Here is a 23,943-nt window from a genome sequence, read left to right on the forward strand (position 1 = left end):
TCTGCCCCTTCTACATACTCTCTCGCAAATAAATAAAATCTTAAAACAAGAATCGCCACAAATGATTCTCAAATAATTTATAGAATTAATGTTCCCTTAGATTATAAATTTCATTGTGATTACAGTTTTTTTTTTCCTCTAGAATTTGGTGTAAAAGACGAATTTTAACTAAAAAAGACCCTTTTCTGGGAGGAAACCAGTTGCTTTGTTTTATAGTCAAACTAAAAAGTGCTATAGTCAGATGTTATAATTCTGTTATTTTGAACATTTTCTAAAGAATTATTTGTATGCATCTCAAAGTCATTTTTTACAAAGCTTGATATAACATTTTTCTCTATTAAAAACTTTAAAAAGTCAAAATGATGAATTTTTATGATCTCCGTGGAAACATCATCTTTAATGACTATTTTTTTTTCTATTTTCAATTCCATTTTAGGGATTTGGAGACAAAAAAAAAGTTAACTTGAGACAACCCTAATTTCCTTCCCCAGCCCCCCAAAAATGTTTAAATAAATTCGTGGGTACCATAAAGATATTTTATTTTAGGGTTGGGCCGCAAAGTGACCAGTTAAGTTTTTCAGGCTGAATGTGTTTTGTTTAGGAGGTGGCAAGTTAAGAGGAAAGGAGAGAATTAAAATATTTGCAAGATGTCATTAATCTCCAGCAAGAGCCTAGAGTTGTTTTTTTTTTCCCTCTTCATTTCAGAACTAATCCAGCTTTCTGTTATTTGGCTCAGAAAAGTCTTAAATCTGTAACAAGAGAGTAACTTCCTGTTCTCAAGAGTATGGCTGCCAAAGAAAACATTTACAAGAAAAGTCCCAGGGCCAAAAAATTGCCTACTAATTATATCTTAACCCCCTCCCACCCCTAATTCAGGAAGGTGAATGCTATAAATGCTATATGTTAAAACTCTGAAGTATGTGTTGAAAAATTAAGAGAAAACCCCTAAGAACTGTTTGCTATTTATTTATATTTTATTGCATTCAAATTACATGAGTTTTATGGCCCTTGGGCACAAATTAATGTTTCTTAGAATATTTTGTTCAGAATTCCACAAAGATTATACTTTATCAAAATACATTCTGGAAATTTTTACCTGGTACCTTCCCAGCTGGAGAAGGGAGAAGCAGCCCCAACGTTCAGGATCTGATCTAGTACTCTCAGCTAGGCCCTGATATTGCTCCAAGTTGGCCTGACACTCAGCAGTGAGGGGTTTTTTTGTTTGCTTGGTTGTTTTTTTTTTTTGTTTTGTTTCAAGATTTATTTGAGAGAGCATGCAAGTGGCGGTTGGAGGGGACGGAGAGTGGGAAAGAGAATCTTGAGCAGGCCCCCTCAGCACAGAGCCTAATCCTAGGACCCATGAGATCAAGACGTGAGCCCTAACCAACAGTCAGACACTTAACTGAGCCACCCAGGTGCCCCACTCAGCAGTGAGGTTCTCCTTGATGATCTGTCTGTTCTGTGCAATGCCAGTCAAAATCCCGGAGCCTTTGGTAGACATGGATGGACTGTAAAACTCATACGGAAATGCAAAGGACCTAGAATAGCCAAAACAACTTTGAAAAAGAAGAACAAAGTCTTAGAGCCTATACCATGTGACTTCAAGCCGTATTAGAATAAGATGGGCAAATAGATCAGTATATCAAAGTAGCGAGTACAGAAATGGACCAATGCATCTATGGCCAGTTGATTTTCAACAGTGGTACTAAAGCAATTCAGGGGAAAATGGGTCGTCTTTTCAACAATGGTGCTAAAACAATTTATACTCTACACCACGTATTAGTAATCTAATCCCGTCCAACAAATTACCCCCAAATTTAACGGCTAGTCTCCCTCTGGTCTTTTTGCCCCTCGCCTCTCTTTCCTCTCTAGTCTCCCTTTGGGGTTTTTCCTTCTCTGACCAATTCAAATGAGTTATCCTCAAATTCGAATATGAGGAGAAGGAGACTACAGTTTATTGAATCTGTTTATCCATTTTTTCCCCCTATGTCCCTCCTGCACAGTCCCACTCACTAGGATTCATTGAGTTTCTAGTCTGTGTCCAATAGGAAATCCTTAAATTTGCAAATATTCCTGATGCAACAACACCTCCTTCCCAGTAATTATAGTGATAATGGCAGGTATCAACTGTGGGCATGTCTCTGGCACAGTGCTGGAGAATTTTTCCAGGGTCTTTCATGTGAGCTGCACAGCCAGCCTATGAGGGGGATGTAATTCCATTTCTAGGCAAAACTGCTTATGGGAGCCCTGAGCCTGAAACAGGCCTGACCAAATGGGTATTGTGACTTACTCCAAGCTTCCCACCTGTGTTCTGGAATCAGGCCCACGTGGTTTCAGGCAATTTTCATCTCTCTTTGAGTTCCATTTTCCTTGTCTGCAAAATAGCACTAGTAACATCTTCCACAGAGAATGAGTGGTTGCAAAGATTTAGTGGATATATGCTGGGCCTAGATTAGTAGCTCTTGGTCTCCTGTATTAACCCAGCCAGGGCTCTTTCTGGAAGACTTTCCATTTGTAGATTTCTTCATGATTATCGAGGTTTGCAATGAATCCCCTCCTTGATGGGAAATTACCCCCAAGGAGCTCACATCACAAGAGAGACCGGAAGTGGACGTGATGATCAGTCAGTAGATGTAATAGGACAAGAGAAGGCTCGGAAAAAAGCCCCCGGGGATTCAAAGACAGTAGAGATCGGGAGGAAACAGACTGGGAACTATTTTGGAGAGGCGAGGGTCTCGAGGTGCATATACCTGTCTCCCCTCCCCGCCCCCCCATCTGGCAGGTGGCACCTGGCATGTGCTGATTGAACTGAACTGGGCCTCTGAGTCTGGATATCAAGAAGAGTGCTGTGGTCGGATGTGGTCTCAGCCAAGACAGGAAGGAATCCTGCCCTTCCTGCCACGTGCCCCCACCTCACCCTTTGCCCTTGGGGGACCACCCTAGAGCTCCTGGAGCAGGAAGATAGCATTTGTTGGAGAGGAAGAGGGTTCCCAGGGTAGACTCACCGTCCACTCAGAGGCCAGCCTTGGTTGGTGCACCCCCTAGAGGGAGGAGGGCACATCGTATCACGCAACTCCAAGCACTTCTTAAATGTGCCTCTTGCTGGCCAGCCCTGAAATCTGTGCTCTGGGGCCAGTCCCACCCAGATGCAAACTCAGTTGCATGGCCTGAATTTTTTGTTTCCATGGCTGGCTCTTGCCTCTGACTAAGTAGCAGGCTTTCTCTGATTCCAGGATCCTGAGGGAAAGCCCCACTCCCTTGCAGCCCAGGCCTGTTTCCTGTTTGCTGCCCATGCTCTCTCTGGGCCCCGGGGACGCCTACAGGCCTGCAGCTCACACCTGCACAGTCCCTCAGCTCAGGGATCCAAAGGCAATATCCTGAAGGAACTTTTTTCACTGCCTGTTTGGGGGACAGGTCTGCCTAAAGCAAGCAACTTTATACACTTCTTCATTTCTCATTCCCAGTGTTGGCAAAGGGGTCAGGAAACCCCATTCTTATCCTGTTGTAAGAATTTACGTGGACACAGATTTCAACAGGCCCAACTGGACCATATGCACCAAAAGACTTAAGTCTGCATGATTTTTGACCCGACCCAGTGATTCCTCTTCTAGGAATTTATCCTGAGAGAGTAATTAGGCAAGTGTACAAAGGTGTGTGTACAAGATGATTCATCAGAGGACTGCTTAAAAAAAGTAAAGATAACTTCCCAAATCCCAACATGGGTGGGTAGGTCGAGTAAATCATAGTACATCAATAATATGGAATCCAGTTAACTGTAAGAAACGGTGGCCTAGCTCTATATATCCATACCTGTATAGAATGGTCATAATGCAGTAAGTGAAAAAAAGATCACAAAGTATGTCATGAGAACAGCATTTATTAAGTGCTTACTGGGTACTAAGCACTATTTGAGAACTTCATGGATAGTAACTCATTTAATCTTCCCACCAACTCCAGCTAGGAAAGAACTATCATGTATCCCACCTAACAGGAGCTCGAAGAGGTTCTATAACTTGCCCAAAGCACACACTAGTGACTGAGCTCAGTCTCCAGAGGCCACGTTCCTAAATATCATGATTTTGCCTTTCAATATAGTGCCATATGTGTTTTAAATACAAAACAAGATAAAAAGTATGTGCATGTGTTTTAAGAAAGCCAAGAAGGATTGAAATGAAAACATTGATAGAGGCATTATTATAGGATGTTTGTTTGTTTGTTTTATTTATTTATTTATTTATTTATTTATTTATTTATTTTTAGGACAAAACCTTGCATACAAAACTGTTTTTTACTTCAGGAAGATAAAATTACTATGTAATATTAGAGTTAACTAAATAACTTTCAGGGTTTACACACATAGACACACACACACACACACACACACACACACACCCTAACTTAAGGTTTATAAATGCCTCTATGGACTGTACTGAAAGAAAGATCACTGTACCCTGACTTCAACACGCCCGAGCCCCATTCTGCTCTCTACCCCTGCTACCTGGTCATGGATAAAATCCAGAGACAACATAGGTAGAAGAAAATACATGGCATTTATTAAACATATGTGACATAGGTTATATCAGAGTAGAACATGCGTGAACAAATTACTTTAAAAAAACAATTGATACTGAAAACATTCAATGATTACCTTTTCACAACATACAAAAAAATTCAGTTAAAGTGAGAAAGGGAAGAAAAAATCACAGGTGAAATAAATACATTGATTTCAGTGAGCCCCATGAAGGCATAAGGCACAAATTAAACCAAGGATTAGCACATGAGAACGAGGCACTTGTGCCCGCAGGAGGCCAGTCTCCACCCGTGGCTCCCACAATTCCATACAGATCCTGGGGACCAAGAGGAGTGAGCACCCTTCCCTGGCAGGGTCAGGTATCCCCAGGTGCCCCTGCACCTATGGACAGGCTTCTTGGCACCAGAGAAACATCGCTTCTAATACTTTTATGGGCGAATAAAACCTTCACGCTGTAACAAATGATCCTGGCGTGAATAACCTGAAATTTCAAATTAATGCCCTTTTTCCTTCCAACCGAAGGCTAGTGAACCAGAAAATAAATTGTGAGGGAATTCTGACAGAATTTCAGTGTCTACTTGGAAAGCTAATGATGGCCCAGTAAAGCATGGTTGGGTGTTTGAAATATGCCCTTGAAAGCTCTCTCTCCTGCCCTCCCCTTCTGCCTCACTTTTCCTTCATGTTTTAGAAGTAGATTAGAACCTCAGCAGTCTCCTTTCTGGCTGAAACTTGGATAGGAGGAAGCAGAAGCCTCCCTTCCCAGACCTCGAGCCACACGGTTCCAGGGCTTTTGTCCATCCGTACAAAGTGTGTGTCTCCACGTGCCTAAGTCAGTGTTTTCTTCGTGGTTAACTCCAAGACCCGTGTGTATGGAGTGTAGTTCCTGGAAGGTATCGAGATTTCACGAGTCCTACCTGTTGGGCTGAGAAATGAGAAAAGGCCGGTCAGGAAGATGGAACAAAACTGTCCATACTCTTCATTGTAAGGCAACTCCAGGAAGGTTTTGCCAGCGCTGTACCCTACAATTTTATAAACTGATATTTGAATTTTCCATTTAAGTATTATAAGAGGGGCCTTTATTTTTAGCAACTTTTTAAGATTTATTTTAGAGCAAGAGAAAGAGAGCAGAGCTGAAGGAGAGTAGAGAGAGGAAGATGGAGAATCTTAAGCAGGCTCCCTGCTGAGCAGAGAGATGGTTGCAGGGCTGGATCCCAGGACCCTGAGATCATGACCTGAGCTGAAATGAAGAATCAGACACTTAACCAACTGAGCCACCCAAGCAACCCTTCAGCAACTTTCAAAGGTTGTGCTAAGCATCGATAATTCAGAAAAAAAAAAAAAAAAAAAAACATATATTTAAGGAACTCCTAATTTGGTGGGAAACAGATGTACATAAATAAGTAATGTGTTAGGTGCTCTGAGAGACACGTGATGAGCTCTGCTGGATAGTCTCCTTTTACCCATTCAGATTACTCTCCCCTGTCTCCACCTCTGTGCCCTTGGGAAACTGATCAGTTTCAGTGGTAAGCATCAATGGGCTCCCTTACCCCTTAGCTTCTGGTTGATTCTGACCGGCTGGGAACTGGTAGCAGGGGATGAGAGACTGGAAGGACAGAGCAGTCAGGACCTGTGTTCCCTCCCAGCCAGGCTGCAGCTTGGTAATTGGCTGAATTCCCCTAGCAAAGGCCACAGCTTGCAGCTGTCCCCATTGTCTGTCCTCCTGGCTTCCTCCCCCTGCCTCTTCAGGCCCAGGCTGGTAACCACTTCCGCTGTACTAGCCCCAGAGTGTGCCACTGCCCCTTGTTCTCTTCGGTCTTCCTGGCCTGTCAGGACTGTGAGCAATATAAGAATTAACATATCATGGGCACACTGAGGACAGAACAAGTTAGCAGCACTTAGGAGGGCATCTGGAAATGTGCAGAGAGCGGAATCTTGCAGGTTGCCTAGGCGAGCCTCAAGTGGTCAAGGAGGAGATGGGAATTCAGGCAGAAGGGATAGGGTGTGCAAGAGCAAAAGGTGAGCACAGGGGCCATGGCTGTGGAAAGGGGACACGTTTGGCAGAACTGGAGCGAAGAGTTCGTAGTGGAAAGTGACAGAAGACGAGGCCCAGTGAGAAGGGCTCTGTGTGCCCGGCTAAGGAGTTTAGAAGGGGACACAGAGCCACTAAATATTTGTAAGGAGGGGCAGGATAAGCTCATCTTTTTATTCGAGCAAGATTCCTCAGCTTCACTGAGGGATGACTGCAGAGGGCTTAGTCCGGAGGCAGAATGTTAGATTTTTTTTTTTTTTTTTTTTTTTGCTATTTAGGATGTGGAAGACTGATCGTGAGAACTTGAATTCTAACTGTAGCACTGGAGGTCAAGTAGCAAGGAAAGGGTAAGGAGATACTGGGGAAGTAGAATTAACCAGGATTTGGTGGCTGAGATGGAGAAAATCTTCCATTTCTTTTTCCTCCTGGACACATAACTACCTTTCCCAGCATCCTTTGCAATTTGATGGGCCATGTGCCTAAAAAGGACGGAAATGATGTATATGAAACTAGAAGAGAGAATTTTCTCTTCCAGGTTTAACTCATAAAATCCTCTTACATCATCCTCTCTGCCCAGTCTCTTCCCTTTCATGCAGAAGATAGAGTGGGGGGTCCGAGAGGGCTCCAAAGCCCAGGCAGGATGAGCAGCTGGAAGAATCCGGGCTCGGAATGACTGCAGCGAGGCCCCTGTCAACCAGCCTTGCTCTGTAACAGGAGAAATCAGTCTTGATGTTGCTAAGCGGAGGTCTGTGGGCTTTTGTTACAGCAGCTACATTCCTTCTCCCCATAATGCCGTGGCGTGTATGAGATAGGAGTCCGCTCCCTTCCCTGAACAGCCCGTAGCCTGTCATTCCTAAAGCGATGTGGATTCTGCCTCCTTAACTGTTTTGTCATGTGTCTTCTCTATTCCCTCAGCCACTGCCCTGGTTCAGGCTCTCAGAATCTCTCTCTGAATCCTGGAGTACTGTTCTAAATGGTCTTCCTCCTTAAATCCTCTACCCAGTTTGCGGTCAGAGAGCTTCCTCATGAGCGAGGCAGTAATACCATTCTTAAAACTTTTCCAAGTCTCCCCATTGCTTCCAGGACGAAGTCTAACCTCCTGTGCATGGTCTTAGAGGTCCTCTGCCATCTCCTGTCATATCTGCTGTCTGGCCTTGCTAAGAAACCCAATTGTCACCATAGCCACACTGCCATTCTCATGCCATCCCCTCTGTCTTGACTGTTTCCCTAATCCAATGGATCTGATGATTCTCTGCCTGCGTTTCGAGACTTAAACCGAACATCACCTCCTGTATGACAATTTTCCAGATTCCGTACCCCAGGGATAGAAATGATCTTTCTTTTTGTGCTTATTGTCCATTTCCTTGAGCAGTGGTGCTCAAATTTTCTGCCTCCACAAGGTCCCCTTTTGCTAAACTTTCCTAGCCGTTAACATTTCCCACTATGCTGTGGTGATTTTCAACTGTAGGTGGCTTACAGCTGCTTCGTGGGGTGTATTAGAAGCTTGGGGGAAATTCGAAACTTCACATGTCTCTCCCCAAGAGATTCAATATGTCTTTTCCATACCCTCCAAACTACCCTCCCCCACATAGACCTTGAAAAGGGCTGTCATATAGGCTTTTTTTTTTTAAAGACTATTTATTTATTTATTTATTTGACAGACAGAGATCACAAGTAGGCAAAGAGACAGGCAGAGAGAGAGAAGGAAGCAGGCTCCTCGCTGAGCAGAGAGCCCGATGTGGGGCTCGATCCCGGGACCCTGGGATCATGACCTGAGCTGGAAGGCAGAGGCTTTAACCCACTGAGCCACCCAGGCGCCCTGGCTTTTTTTTTTTTTTTTTTTTAAGATTTTATATGAGCCAGAGAAAGCATACGCATGTGCAAGAGAGAACGTGAGAGAGAGGACTAGCTGGGGGAAAAAGGAGAAGCAGGCACCCCACTGAGCAGAGTTCCCTGTTGCTATGGTGGGGGGGAGCGGGGGGGCTTGATCCCAGGACTCTGGGATCATAACCTGAGCCAAAGGTAGGTGCTTAACCGACTGAGCCACCCAAGGCCCCTAGATTTCTGACGCACTGCTGGAAGCACCCCATTGACCCCCTCTGGTCTGCACATCCTCTACTAGTCATAGTTTCCTGAAGGCTGAAAACCACACTCATCTTCATGACTCCAGCAGCTCCCTCAGGCCAGGCACAGAGCTATCACGAAATGTATGGATGTTGAAGGAAACCAGAGGAAAAGGGATTTCCAGGAATGAGTGGTCACAGTGTCACCTGCCACAGAGGAGCCCACAAGATCTGGGAATTCAGGGGTCCCCAGGGACCTGACTGGACAATTTAGTGGAGTGCTGGGGCAGAAGCCAGATGGTGACTTTGCCAACCACTATGAAAATTCCACGTAGCAGAAATGGTCTCTGGTGATAATACCCTAAAAGCCTGTAAAAGGCAGAAATATTTATAAAGGTGAGCTTTCTGAGTTTCCAAAAGAGGCTCGGATATCCCAGCCTTTCAAAAAGCAGTGAGGTATTTTATTTGGTTGATGACCAGGAAACAACAGGATTTCAAGAACACAAATGATTGGAACCACAACTGAAATTCAACCACTTTCTTTAACAAATTAAGGCTATTGGTAACCTTTTGTTAGTCCAGAAAGAGGCAGGTCCCCTGGGGGAAACAACAGCAGAGTCAGCAAATAAGTGACAAAAATTACTTTGTGTTCTGGTTTCTACAACAGAAGTCTGAACATGTTGGCACTTTAAAGCCCTTACTATGTGCCCGGCACTTATGACCACTGGGAATATTTTTCATTACATCACACCCATTAAGACATAATTTCTGAGCTTGCTGGAGACCAAGTGTCATTAAGGGGCAAGGAGAAAAAATTTCTTTTTCTTTCTTGTTTTTCATCTTTCTCTTTGAAGGAAGGCTAGCGGGCTGGAAATTGCTCTCAGTGGCTTTCACTAACATGTATCGAAACTTTAAATCAAACTCTTGTGTCTTTTCTTTAAAAAATAGCTGTTTAAGAGCCTCTGAAATCACAGTGAATGCCTTCTCCCCCCTTCCCTCCCTCCTTGCTCTGCTGTAAGATCTCTGCATTCTAGAAACGTATGGAATGCAAGGGTTGGATGAAGAGGGGAAGGAGTTGAGGAGAAACTGGAGGCAGAAGGTGGTCTTCAGTTGACTAGACCTAGAGAGCCCAGGTCTCCAGCAGGCTGGTGTCAGTGGGACTGAAGGGAGGAGACAGACAGCCCTGTACGGGCACTGAAGCTGTCCTGGGGGCACCGGTGTCTGGAGTGAACCGACCTCAGGGACCTGGGAAGGTGGTGGCAGCATCAACAGAAATAGGAAAATGCACCCATCCTGCTGGGCGCTTTATGCCTGTGTCCTATCTCACCAGCCCAGCAGCCTCCCGAGGGAATCACTGTCAGAATCTTCTAGTTCCGGCTGAGAAACTGAGAAAAAGCTGTAGATGTTAGCAAGAGGCAGATCGTCTAACACAGGTTTATGGAACATCCAGAAAGTGCTAGGCTAGTCCTGTACGGGCACTGGCCTGAGAGCCGAGGGTCCCTGTCCACTGGAGTCCACAGAGTTGGCACACATGGGGAAGTGGTGGCAGTGTGGGGAGGAGGTCACAAAAGGGGCTTAACTGGCTCTCTCAGTAAAGGCTGATTTTGAATTTTTCCAGCATAAAAATGGAGCAGCAGTAATTGTAAGGGAGACACTATTAGCAGTAGGACAGCATGAAAAGGCCTCCAGGTGGAGGGAGAAATGAGTCCGAGGTGGCCCGCTCCTGTCCCGTGAGGCTGCGTGCCCAGCACCGGAACATGCCAGGACCACTCTTACATCTCAGCTGACAGAGGCCTCACCCATCGCGGGGCCTTCCAGAGTTTTATGCACTGTCTAGAGGGTTCCAAAGCACGGAGAGTTTAATTGGAGAGCTTAACGCATACTGAAGCACCATCTGTCCATTGAGCAAAATCACTAAAAACCACCAGTAAAAAGTGAATGAAATTGTCTTGGCGTCCCCCAATTCACTTATATTTGATCCATTGTCTTACAAGAAAAATCAGAGCTTTGGTGTAGTTAATAGTAATAATCCCTATTCTTTATTAAGTAAGTGCTTAACCAGTTACCATGCTAAATGCTGTATATACATTTAGTCCCCCTAGAAACCCTCTGAGATTTGGTATTGTCCTCTTTGTTCCCACTTTAAGGATGAAATAATGAAGGCTTCAGAGCAATTAAGTGCTTGCCTAAGGCTGTGCTCGGCTGGCAGCTGGCTGGGCTGCGCAGCCCCATAGCCTGAGGCTCCCCAATGGACCATACTGCCAGGTTCTCTGTGAGAGAACAGGTAGAACAAAACTCCTCTGCAGAAGAAAGGCTTAATGCAATACTTTGATCTAAAACATTTTGGAGGGGGCCATTTTAAAAATATTCTGGAAGACACCATGGGACCTTGTATTAGATGTAAGTTCAAAGTCAAAGTAAGAACCAGGAATTTTGGGGCACCTAGATGGCTCAGTGGGTTAAGCCTCTGCCTTTGACCCAGGTCGTGATCTCAGGGTCCTGGGATGGAGCCCCGCATCGGGTTCTCTGCTCAGCAGGGAGCCTGTTTCCCTTCCTTTCTCTCTGCCTGCCTCTCCGCTTACTTGTGATCTCTCTCTCCGTCAAATAAAAAAATCTTAAAAAAAAAAAAAAAAAAAGAACGAGGAATTTTGTTAGAACATACATAATACAATTTAGCAACCCTGTTTATTATTTTTTTAATAAATTTTTTTTAAGATTTTATTTGTTTATTTGACAGAGATCACAAGTAGGCAGAGAGGCAGGCAGAGAGAGAGGAGGAAGCAGGCTCCTCGCTGAGCAGAGAGCCCGATGTGGGGCTCGATCCCAGGACCCTGGGATCATGACCTGAGCCGAAGGCAGAGGCTTTAACCCGCTGAGCCACCCAGGCGCCCCAACCCTGTTTATTATTTTAAAATGACACACGTACCACACCAGGATTCCAAAGGCTTGCTTCTGATCCTGGCTGTGTGGCTTCCAGTGAATCACTTACCTCTCTGAGCCTCAATTTTGGGATCTATCAAACATGGGGATTAAACCCAACCAGGGGGTTCCAGTTTCTTTATTCAAACAAAATCTTATTTGGGATCCAACATCTAAAACACACTAAAAGCTGAGTTTCTCAGTTTTGTGTCGTTTAGTTTTTCAGGAGGGGAAGGGTCCCCGCAGGCCAGCAGCTCTTTGCTCCCCTCCCTCACCCTGAGGCATCCGGAGGCCTCTCCCTGAGCCCCAGCGTGGAGCCCGGAGCCTAGTGAGGCAGCTCCGAGAAGCACAGGTGGGAAAATGCTGCTCTGAATTTTCTAAAGACCCCGTGCTCCTTCCCACTCAGACCCGTGTGGCACCTTTCACATAGTAGGCACTTAATAAATATCGGAGAGGAAACGAATGGAACCTTACCCTGCCTTTTCGGAAATGCGGATACGTAGCTTTCATTTCCTCTGCTGACTGACCTACGCAGTGAAAGTGCTAAGATGGATCCTGGGGGAAACCAAATGTTACATTTATGGAAAAGCTGCTTTTAGATGCTGAAGTGGCTTCCAAGTTCACCATGGCCATAAGTTAAGGGTCTGTCAGCACTTCCATTATGAAAACCGCTTTGTGGTTTCATAACTTAGCCATAAAAGTTTGCTTCAGGCTATCCTTCAGCATACAAATTGAAAACCCTGTTTTAAGCCAAAACATGGGAATTACAAAACAAACAATTTATTGGTTTCAGACATAGTTTTGCACCCATCTTAAGCCAAACAAGATTTATTATGTGGGCAATTAAAGTGGACTAAACCACTTGGTTCCTGAAAAATAAAAGAGGAGAGAAATGGCCAAACTATTTATATTTCAGAAGGAGGCCCTGGACATGACCATTCTTTTCAGCCGTATTTTTATCATGGACTTCGCCCCTGATATTAATGAGACCTTGAGTCTATTTACGTATCTTTTTCCCTGCTTGAGCCTGTTAAACCTGAGAAATCTACTCAAAACCACTGACTTTGCAGATTGGGAAACGGAGGCTCCAGCAAAGACGGTCCGGCCTGATCGCATCATGTTGCTCGCGAGTACTAAATCCAAGGTATCTGACATCCCAGCTCGGTGATGGGCTCACAACCCTTTCCCGCCAGATCGAACCATTCAAGGTTCCAGGATTCTGCACTTCTGTGGCCTGCTGCTATCTAACACAACACACCCAAATGCCCCTGATCCCATGGGAATTCACCCTCCTACACAGAGTAGTTGGGGTACTTTGGGACTTTGGTTACACAGGCCACATGCCGTCAGCCGAGGGCATCCTCATTCTCACCTTGTTTTATGTCCTCTTTGGGCTGAGCACAGTTGCAAGCACCTGGAGATGGTGGGTGGGTTACTGGGTCCCAGATTCTAATTTTACTAAGGAGAGACCCAGGCATGGTGTGTGGAGCAGTTTAAGGACAAATAGGTCAGTCCTCAAGCTCAGGAACGCAACTGAACCAACAAGGTTGTGGTTCTTGTTCATCTGTCGTGACTGAAACCGCTCAATTTATTCATGACACTGAGCCAGTACTGGACTGTGTCATGGCTCTGGGGCAGAGATGAATTTGTTCAAGCTTTAGACCCTTCCTCCTCTGTGCTACCAAAGCACCTCGCAGGTCCCTCCTGCAGTGTTGTAAATGCCTGCCTCTGTGTTTGTCTCCCTTCCCAGACTGTGGGTTGGGAACCCAACCTCCTTCCTCTCCCTAAGCCTCTGGCACAGGTAAGGTGCTCAGCAGATGTTTGCTGAGTGAATGAATGAGTGGACAGAGGAACCAGTGCATTCACTTCCTGCCAGGGCCCATGTCTCTCTCTGGGACGTGGCTTCCCCAGGCTTCTCTTTGCTACCCCCTCTGCCCTGCACAATGCCCCCAGCTGCCGTTTATCTTTGCAGAACTATTTTTGATAGAAAGAATGCAGTTCTGGTAATCACAGCCCCGTAAAGTATTTTTCTTAAGTCAGAGAGGAATTTGAGTCAGGAAAATAGGAAATTCCCAAATACCTGGGGAGAAGATCACAGCCCACTCCAATCTCTCTGGTCTCCACCTCAGGCTTGGCCTGGGTTTCCATTAAATAGTCCAATCTGCTTTGTAGTTCGTTATTCTAGAGAGGAGGAGAAAAGTACTTTTAGTCAAGCAAATAGGTTCCCCCACAAACATGCATGATACAATTTATATGTGTCATCCAATTTTCCCCTATACCACAGACATCTATCATGACATATTTAGTGAGCATCTTACACAATAGGAATTACAGAAATAGATTGCTTGCTTCCTTACAGATAGCTTTCTGTGCATGTACACACATATGTATCCAATTTTACATCAATGGAAACAAGCAAAATATCCTTTTCTATGTTTAATTTGGGGTTTTCTTCACTCAATTTGTTGTGAATATCCTGCCATGTGTATTAGTTTTCTTTTTAGGTCAACAAGCTGTTGTAGTGGGTTCATTGCGTTCCATTGGGTGGATGTCCATTATTTATTTAACTGGTCTCTTATTGATGGCATTTAGATATTTATCACTTTTCTTGCAATTATAAATAAGGTACAGCTCATGTTTTAATACTCCCTTATTAAACTATAAAATGAGTAAGTCTATTAATTTAATTTAGTGGGAAATACCTCTATAACTTAATAATTAGTATTTCATGGGTTTGGAAAAATTCAGAATCTCAAACATATAAAGTAGAACAAGCTCCTTGGGATTAAAATTAGCATTCTAAACAGTTTTTTTCAGGCCAGAGCCAAACATTACATAGGTTGATGATTAGATGCTCAGGAATTGGAAATTTGCCCCATGGGGGAAATGAAGGACAAAGGAGCAAGAGGTTGAGGCTATTGGAATGAAAAGAGGAAGAGGGATGGTGCCTGATGCCTAAAGGACAAACATACACAAAATCCAGAGACTAAATCACTGTTATCTTGGGGTATTGAGTTTTTAAGTTCTTCTATATTTTTCTGTAATTTTTCTACATTTTCTCTTTTTGCATATTACTAGTTTAACTTTTTTTTTTTTTTCATCATAAGTGTCCTCTTTAATCCCCATCACCTAATTCACCCATCCCCCAACCCACCTCCCCAGGGTGGCCGCACCAGCTTGCATTCCCCCAACAGTGCAAGATGGTTCCTTTTTGTCCACATCCTCACCAACACTTGCTGTTAGATACAGTATTGCCTCATGAAAATTTAGTCTATCTTCTTAGCTATATTCTCAGAGCAGGGCATGCCAGAGATACAAGATAAATATTTATTGAATAAATCAGTGCATAAATACTTTTATAAGGAGCATGTTATCTGCATGATTAGAAAAAGATGAAAGCATTTGTCTTTTCTTTTCAGGTGGACCGGAAGCTCACGTGCTCTTCTAAGACACTAGATGAACACAGGAAAGTTCTTTAAAAAAGAAACTCCTTTGTTTCAAAAGGAAGAATGTGGAGTCTAGCTCAGCAGCTCCTGCTCTGAATGGGTGACATCACGGAGCAGAGCACCGGCTCTGGTATGAACTCAGGAGCTCACTCACGTTCTGTAAAGAAGGTCTGTGGATCCCTTCAGCGGGAATGGGACATGGTAGATGGGGAGAGAGTGCATTCCAGATTCCCTAGCAGCTCACGAGCCAGGACAGAGGGATGGGCTCCAGATTTGTCACCTAATGCTCAGGATGGGAGAATGTTGCTGGCTTACTGCCTGAGGTACAACATTTACACACACTCAAGTACACACAGCTTCCCCAGCAATGTCTGGATTCCTCCATTCTTAAGAAAGACAAAGGCAGAAGAGGCTTGCCCATCAACAAGCTCCAGAAATCCCACCGCCTTGTCTCTTCTCAGTGTAGAGTTTAATAATTTTACATGATTCTGAGCTGACTACCTATAGTTAGGGGGCGTGAAAGGAAGACGAGGTGAGTAAATACGCCTTACGGGTACACTGAACACAGGGGACAAGGAGCCACAAATCCTTTCTTCTATTTCAGAGGAACTGTGTGTGTGCACAGCAGACCCCCCACCGAAAGCGGAAATGAAAAACTGTACTCTTAAATTTAAATGCAAAAAACAAAAGCATCAACTACATATCAGGTAGTGTGTATAGTTAGCTTGAGGGGAGCTAGTTAGCTGTTAAAGAACTAGGGCATGACTGGTACCCCTGAGTTTGGTCTTGTGGGGGTTCAGACAACCCAGCAGAAGATAACAAAGCCATAAGTCCCATGCCAGAGGGACCCACCAAATATTAAGGGAGAACTCAGAGGGGACGCCAAACTCAAGATAGGGAAAATGAGTGAACTCCATAAAGGTATGCTGGACTTATGCAGGGGAAAGAGAGTAAAAGAAACAAAGGGATGAGTATTCCAGGATTGTGGAACATACCGGGTTGAGAACAAGCACCTTGCTGCAGCATACAGGTAGCAAGAGAGAGATACAAAGGGCTACATCTGCCTTTACAAGGACTTTGTACCCAATTCTATACGGCCAGAGTCAACACTCAATTTTATTTCAGTCATTGGGCTTCCAGGTGGAAACTGTCTTGGAAGGAAATAAAACTGGGCAAAAGGAAAGAAAACTCCTTAATTAGTCAAGGAGGTCACCGCAATTTCCTAGTTCAAGGAGTGAGTGCCACATTTATAGCACTGAGGGTGGGCCCTTAATCAGTGGATCCTCCAGCAAAGAATAGCTATAAACTCTGGACAGAAAACAAACAAACAAAAAAACCATCTCTTACGGTCTTTGGAGACTGAACAAGGACAGGCAGGCTGTAGGGGGGAGTGACAAGCTTAGAATAGGTTCTCTGTGACTCATGTGTTTGTTTTCATTTGCAGCTTTGCCCAAGAGCAGTATAGTCATCGTGGCAGCGGCACAGACACATAAGAAATTCAATAAGATCATCTTGCTGGTAGATAAAAAAACAGTAGAAGGAGCCCAGCATAACCAGGACTGCCAAAAGTAAAGGGGAAGCCAAAAAGGAGAGAGTCAGAAAAGGCAGAAACTTTAAATTCTGTGTCCAGACTCCGCTCAAGTTTCTGGCAGATCCCCTCGAACCATGCATGTGTTGGGCTACATGAAAGAAGTTTGCAGCCAAGGCTTCAAGAACAGAACCGAGATCTGAGCCATCGCCCACTAGAGCACGGCAGGGTGGAGGTGGGGCTAACCAAATCCACTGCCTAAAACAAAAACCTCAGCGCCATTCAGAATAATAAAACAATCCAAAGTCTCCACAATAGAACCTTTCCAATGTCCAGGTTATAATCCACAGTTACTGAATTTGTGAAGAGTGAGGAAAATAGGACCCATTTCCAAGGAGAAAGTGAACCAACAGATGCTAATCCCAAGAGGACTTGGATGTTGGACTTTTCACACAAGGACTTTCAAGCAGCTATTCTACCTATGCTCAGTGAGGTAAGAGAAAATATTACTAATTGATGTAGTAACTACACAACACACACACACACACACACACACACCAAATGGAAATTTTTGAACAGAAAAATACACTGCCTGAAATTTTAAAAAGTCAATAGACTGAAGAAAACAAGGGAGATGACAAAGGAAGGAGTCAGGGAACATGAACACCTAGTAACAGAAATCATTCAATCAAGGGTGTCTGGGTAGAACAGTCAGTTAAGCACCCAGCTCTGGTTTCAGCTCAGGTCATAATCTTAGGGTCGTGAGATGGAGCCCCACATGTGGCTCCATGCTCCGTGCAGAGTCTGCTTAAGACTCTCTCCCTCTGCCCCTCCCCCACTGCACTCTCTCTAAAATAAGACTTTTGAAAAAAATCATTTTGATCAGAATAAAATGAATAGAAAAGATTGAAAATAATAAATGGAGCTTCCTGGAACTATGGGACAATTTTTTTTTAAAAGATTTATTTATTTGACAGAAATCACAAGCAGGCAGAGAGGCAGGCAGAGAGAAGTGGAAGCAGGCTCCCTGCTGAGCAGAGAACCTGATGCAGGGCTTGATCCCAGGACCCTGGGATTATGACCTGGACCAAAGGCAGAGACTTTAACCCACTGAGCCACCCAGGCACCCCATATGGGACAATTTCTAATGCCTAATATAAGGGATACTAGAATCATAGAAGGAAAGGATAAAGAAGCTAGAGCAAGAAAAATAGTCAAATAATGGGTAAACATTTCCCAAGTTTGGTGAAGGACATAAATTTGCAAATCCAAGAGTCTCAGCAAACACCAAACAGAAATCTACCGTGGCACATGCAACTCAAACTACTGAAAATCATAAAGAAAAAAAATCTTGAAAGCAATCTTGTTTTATATATAGGGGAATAATAATTTGAATTACCACAGAAGTCTCCTCAAAAAAGCATGGAAGTCAGAAGACAGCATTATGAGAAAGAAACTTATCCCTGAACACTCTGTGATTCAGTCATGAATGTGAAAGGAAGAGCTCACTTTCAGATCAAGAAAAACTAAGTTAATTTGTCCCCGTGCTGCTATGCTATACAGAATGCTACATAAAAGGTCTTCAGGCTGCAGAGCATTGATATCAGAGAGAAACAGATTTTCAGGAATGAGTGAAGAACATCAGAAATAAATACTGTGTGAGTAAATATGAAAGAGTGTATTTTCTCTTAATTTCTCTAAAGTACATGTGACTATTAAAGCAAAAATTATAACAATGTATTGTGGGTTTATAATGCATGCAAATGTGATACCTATAATAACTATGACAGCGGGGGGGGGAATGGACATATATCTTGCAAGATTTCTACATTTTACACAAAGTAGTACAATATTACTTTTAAGTGGGCTATGAACAGTTAATAATATGTTGTGATATGCAGAATGATGGCTAATATATTAAAGAAAAGACACAGCAAAATGCCAATAGATCTATTAAAATGGGTTTCTAAAAAACAATCCAAAAGAAAACAAGAAAAAGGGAACAAACAAATAAGCAAAACAAACCAGAGGGAGTAAACAGAAAACAAATAACGACAGACCTAAATCCAGTCATATCGATTATTAAATGTCAATGGACCGTACACTCCAATGAGAGAGACTATCAGAATATATTTTTAAAAAGCAAGACTTAAGTATGTATGGCCTACCAGAGATGCACATTAAATACAGAGACATGGATCAGGTGAAAATAAATGGGTGGAAAAAGTAAACTTAGAGGGCAGGAACAGCTGTATTAATAATGTGCGGTAAGAGACTTCAAGATGGAATATGAACAAGGCAGGGACCAACATTTCATAATAATGAAAAGGCCAATTTACCAAGACGTAACAATCAAAAATGTATAGGTGTAATTTTTTTTTAACTTCATGTATTTTGAAGCTAAAGGGGCACCTGGGTGGCTCAGTGGGTTAAGCCTCTGCCTTTGGCTCAGGTCATGATCTCAGGGTCCTGGGATCGAGCCCCATCGTGCTCTCTGCGCAGCAGGAAGCCTGCTACCCTTCTCTCTCTGCCTGCTTCTCTGCCTACTTGTGATCTCTGCCTGTCAAATAAATAAAAATCTTAAAAAAAAAAAAAAAAAGAGTAGATGGTCTAAAACCATAGCAATGGATTTTAACACCCCTCTGTCAGCAACTGTAATTGTTGTCAATTACTCAAAGATCAGGAAGAACATAAATCAGATAAACAATACTATCAACCACCTAAATCTGATATAGAACACAAAAACAGCAAACTGTTTTTTTTTTTACACTAAGCAAGAGAAACCATGTGCTGAGCCACAAAAAAAGTCCTGATAAATTTAAAAGAATTTAAACCATACAGAGTATGTTCTCTGACCATAACAATTAAATTAGAAATCAAAAAACAAATCTAAGAAAACCTCATATTTGGAGGTTAAACAACATTCTTCTGAATAGTCCATAAGTCGAAAGAAGAATCTCAAAGGAGATTAGAAAATACTTCAAACTGGATGATAATGAAAATACAACCTGTCATTGCTTGGAGGGTGCCACTGAAGCAGAGTGATCAGGGACATTTATAGCTGCTGATCGTAACAGAGAAGAGACCTCTAAAATCAATGGCCTAATGTCCACCTCAAGGAGCTATAAAAAGATGAGCAAAGTCATACAAAATAATTAGAAGGAAAAGGAATAATGAATATCAAAGCAAAACTCAGTACAATAGAAAATATCAACAAAGCCAAAAGCTATTCTAATTTTTTTTTTTTTAAGATTTTATTTATTTGACAGACATAGATCACAAGTAGGCAGAGAGGCAGGCAGAGAGAGAGGAGGAAGCAGGCTCCCTGCTGAGCAGAGAGCCCGATGATGCGGGGCTCCATCCCAGGACCCTGGGATCATGACCTGAGCCGAAGGCAGAAGCTTTAAACCACTGAGCCACCCAGGTGCCCCGCTATTCTAATTTTTTAAAACATTAACAAATGGATAACCCCCCAGCTAGTCTGATCAAAGAAGGGGGCTACAAATAATAATGAGCATCGAACTAAAAGGGAACAACTAGATATCTATGTGGGAAAAAATGTATTCCTTTCTTCACACCAAACACAAAAATTAGCTCCAAGTGGATTACAGATCACCATTAAAGAGCCAAAACTATAAAATGTTTAGGGAAAACCCTAGGAGAAAATCTCTGATTTTTTTGGTAGTAGGCAAAGATTTCTTAGCACACAAAAAGCATAAACCGCAAAAGAAAAAAATTTATGAACTGAATTTTATCAAAAATAAAAACAAAAAACCACGTCTTGAAGATGAAAAAGAGGGGCACCTGGCTGGCTCAGTCAGGAAAGCATGGGACTCTTGATCTTGGGGTCATGAGTTCGAGCCCCATGTTGGAGGAAGAGTTTACATAATAAAAAAAAAAAAAGAAAAAGTCACAAAATGAGAGAAAATATTCACGATACATGTATCTGACAAAGACCTGATATCCAGAATATAAAAACTCTTACAAGTCGATAATAAGAAAACTAAAAACTTGATAAAATAGTGGGCAAGAGATTTGAACAGACACTTCAAAACACAAAATATATAAATGGCCAAGAAGCCTTTATAAAGACACACAACATCACCAGTGACCATGGAAAATGCAAGTCCAACTGCAACGGGACACCACCCACGCACCCTGCAGGATGGCTGAATTAGACTTGACGATACTAAGGGTGAGGATGTAGAAAACCTGGAACATTCAAACCGCTGTTAGGAATGTAGAAGACTACAGCCCCTGTGACAAACCGTTCAACAGCTCCTTAGAAAGTTAAACCTGCATCTACTATTGAGCCCAGCTAGTCCACTACTAGGAATTTACCCCAGGGGAGTAAAAGCCTACGTCCACATAATGACGCCCACTAATGCTCACCGCAGCTTCATTCACAGGAGCCCCACACCGGAAACAACCCGAATGTGGATGAACAAACGCGTAGAGACAGGAATACAGTAGAGTGTCTGCCGCTCTGGGATAGAGGGGGCTGCCTACGACATAGATGCATCAGAACTGTCATGTGGTGTGGGAGACGCTCGGTGCGAGAGTCTGCACTGTAGGATTTCATTTGCAGAGAATGCAGACAAGTCCACAGTGACAAAAAGTGACAAAGTGACCCCTCCCACCGAAAAAAAAACCAAAAAAAACAGATCACTGGCTGCCTGGAGTTGAACCAAGAAAGGGAAACAGGGAGTCTTTGGGAAGTGGTGGAAATGTTCCATATCTGGATTGTGGCGGTGGTTTCACAGGTACACACAACTGTCAAAAGTCCCCGAACCAGGCACTTTTTTTTTTTTTTTTTTTTAGCTGTAATCGACAGATCACATTGTAGTAGTTTTGGATGTACAACATGATGATTTGCTCCTGGTATATACTGTGAAATGACCACCATTATACATCTAGTTGCCATCTGTCACCACACACTTAACATGGATGAGGTTTATTTATGTAAAAAAAAAAAAAAAAAAAAAATACACAAGGTTGACCAGAAAAACAAAAACAAACACAAAGAAGGCGAGAGCCCTGAATATGGGCAGTAGGAGACAAATTAGAGAAGGAGGATGGATTAAGAAAGAGTTAAAACAGAAAAGTGCCAGGACCCGGTCCGGGTGTCCCACAGACTGTACTTGGGGTGAACCCAGGAAGGGCAGCCTCGCAGAGGCCTGGCTCAGGCTCGCTGGAAGGCTGCTTCCTTCTGAGCCGGAGCCTCCAGTTCCAGGGTTGTCCTGCTCTCAAATACCGCCCCCTCGTGTTTAGATGGGAAATGCAGCTTGGGAGGCCGCAGGCCTTCCAGGAAAGCAGGACCTGGTACCTCACCTTTTGGCATTTTTTGGAAATTATGTCACAAATGTAAGGCAGCTACCTCCTCCCCCAACTCCCTCGGGCCCAGGAGAGGGAGCGGCCGGAGCCATAGCACATGCACTAAACAAGAATGTTTGCCCAATAAAATGCGGCCGTGGAGCCCCGGTGCCCAGTGCTGCCGCCCCACTAGTACCCTGGAAAATTAGTAACAGTCCCAGCAATGCACAGCGGACACGCTGAGAGGTTTACGTGCCATACAACACGCATTAAATGCAGGATGAACAAAACCAAGACGTAGCACTCCTTTCCTCTGACCTTTGAATTTTTCTGTCAGTTCAGGATTTTCAGCAGAGAAAAATGGAATCAGTTCAGAGTTTCGGAAAGCTGATCAACATTACGGAGGTATATACTTATGGTTTTAGTTCAGTAACAAGCTTATATCAGAAATAGGGAATAAGATATTCCTTCTTCAGGGGGTGGGCAAGTGTAAATAGGGAATAAGGATAAAAAGAATGGACATATTTTTGTATAGGAAGATTTTGAGCTGGTTGATGAAAATGCGGTCTGATGGGGCCAGGCTAAAGCAAACTTCTGGGGATCTGGCGGGACTGGGGGGCTCAAAATTTGATGAGTAAGCCTTAGGAAGTACCAATGATGGATTTAGAGACCAAAAGTATCCACATTTTCTATTTTAAAAAGGAAAGCGGGGGTGGGGGGGAAGGGGGAGAAGGAGGAGGAAGAAATATGTATCCGTGACAATGAAAGGAGACCCTGGGGCCCAGACAATTGGAAAAACAGTAAACACATACGGCATTTACAATGAGCCATATACTTTTCAAATCACTTAATATTAACTAATTTAATCCTCCTAACAACTCTACAAAGAAGACACCATTTCAGAGAAGACTCCCTTTAACAGATGAACAAACCGAGGCCCAGAGCAGTTAAGTAACTCACTCGAGATCCCATAACCAGTAAGTGGTAGAGCTGAGATTTGAACTTGGGCAGCCTCACTCCGGAGTCTGCAGTTAGGGCCTTAATAAAAAATAGCTACTTTATTAAGATGGAATATAAGAGGTTACCAGGTATGTCGATCAAAACTTCGCAAAGATATTTGAAATACCACTTTTGGGATCAGGAGGGTTTAAAGCAGGCGATGGAAAGCTGTGTTAGAAGGCCAAGAGCATAGAAAGTCTTAGTGGCCAACAGAACCCATATTGTAAAGTGGTGTAATTAAATTTGGAAAATGTCAGTGTGACTTCACAATCTCAAGAAGACCCATATTGCCCCCAGTTCTGTCATGACTAGAACTGGCTTAACAGTAGGCGCAGAGCTTTAGCCATAACCAAATCCCATGCCCAAGTAGTTCTCAATGTAGTTCACCACTAAAATAAACCACGGCTCCATGGAAACAAGCCAATACTCTATGTTGAAACAAGACAAAAATGAGGATGAAAAGAATGAACCCAAAAGGATCAGGAGCCCTGCTACACAAGCAAAGAAGCTGATGGAGGAAAATTCTCCCTGGCTGAGTTGTGACAATTTGAGCATCAAAAAAAGGAGGAGGAGAAGGAAATTATTATGATGGAAAGAAGGTGAGTCTGAGAAATGCCTTGTGTTCAACAGTGTCTCTCAAAGGGAAAGTTCCTAGAAAGTGTACACGAAGATACTTTTTTAAAAAAATAATTCTGTTTCAACTTGGTCCTGACAATGTAGATTTATAGGGCAATTTTTTTTAAAGATTTTATTTATATATTTGACACAGAGAGAGATCACAAGTAGGCAGAGAGGCAGGCAGAGGGAGAGGGGAAATCAGGCTCCCTACTGAGCAGAGAACCCGATGTGGGGCTCGATCCCAGGATGCTGAGACCATGACCTGAGCTGAAGGCAGAGACCCAACCCTCTGAGCCACCCAGGTGCCCTGAAGATACTTTTAATAGGAAGAAGGGTGACCATAAAATGCTAGGTCACAATTTATGTTGATTTTTAAAACTAGGAAGCCTTAACATATAAGGTGATATTTCTTTTATAGAGTATTAATTGTATGTATGTTTATAAAATTTCTGTGTCAAGTAAGAAAGACTAACAAAAGGAATTATAAGTCAGGTCAT

At 43.3% G+C, this 23,943-nt stretch overlaps 1 protein-coding gene across 3 annotated transcripts in view; it reads right to left on the reverse strand.

Moving 5' to 3' along the window:
* Window positions 1–4,537: 4,537 nt before the first annotated feature.
* The window catches only part of MYZAP (myocardial zonula adherens protein), an 87,732-nt gene continuing 68,326 nt past the window's right edge, over window positions 4,538–23,943 (reverse strand). For 2 of the 3 annotated variants that reach the window (XM_032864855.1, XM_032864854.1), the window contains exons 12-13: window positions 13,623–13,723; window positions 4,538–5,453 (exon numbers count right to left, since the gene is read on the reverse strand). In XM_032864855.1, the coding sequence (XP_032720746.1) occupies window positions 5,357–5,453; window positions 13,623–13,723 (198 nt within the window). In that variant the 3' untranslated portion in view covers window positions 4,538–5,356. Of the gene's footprint in view, window positions 5,454–12,016; window positions 12,098–13,622; window positions 13,724–23,943 lie in introns of all 3 variants that reach the window. The other variant, XM_032864856.1, reaches the window with a different exon arrangement.

This window comes from Lontra canadensis, unplaced genomic scaffold, assembly GCF_010015895.1.
Source record: "Lontra canadensis isolate GAN:19392208 unplaced genomic scaffold, GSC_riverotter_1.0 scaffold28, whole genome shotgun sequence".
NCBI lineage: Eukaryota > Metazoa > Chordata > Mammalia > Carnivora > Mustelidae > Lontra > Lontra canadensis.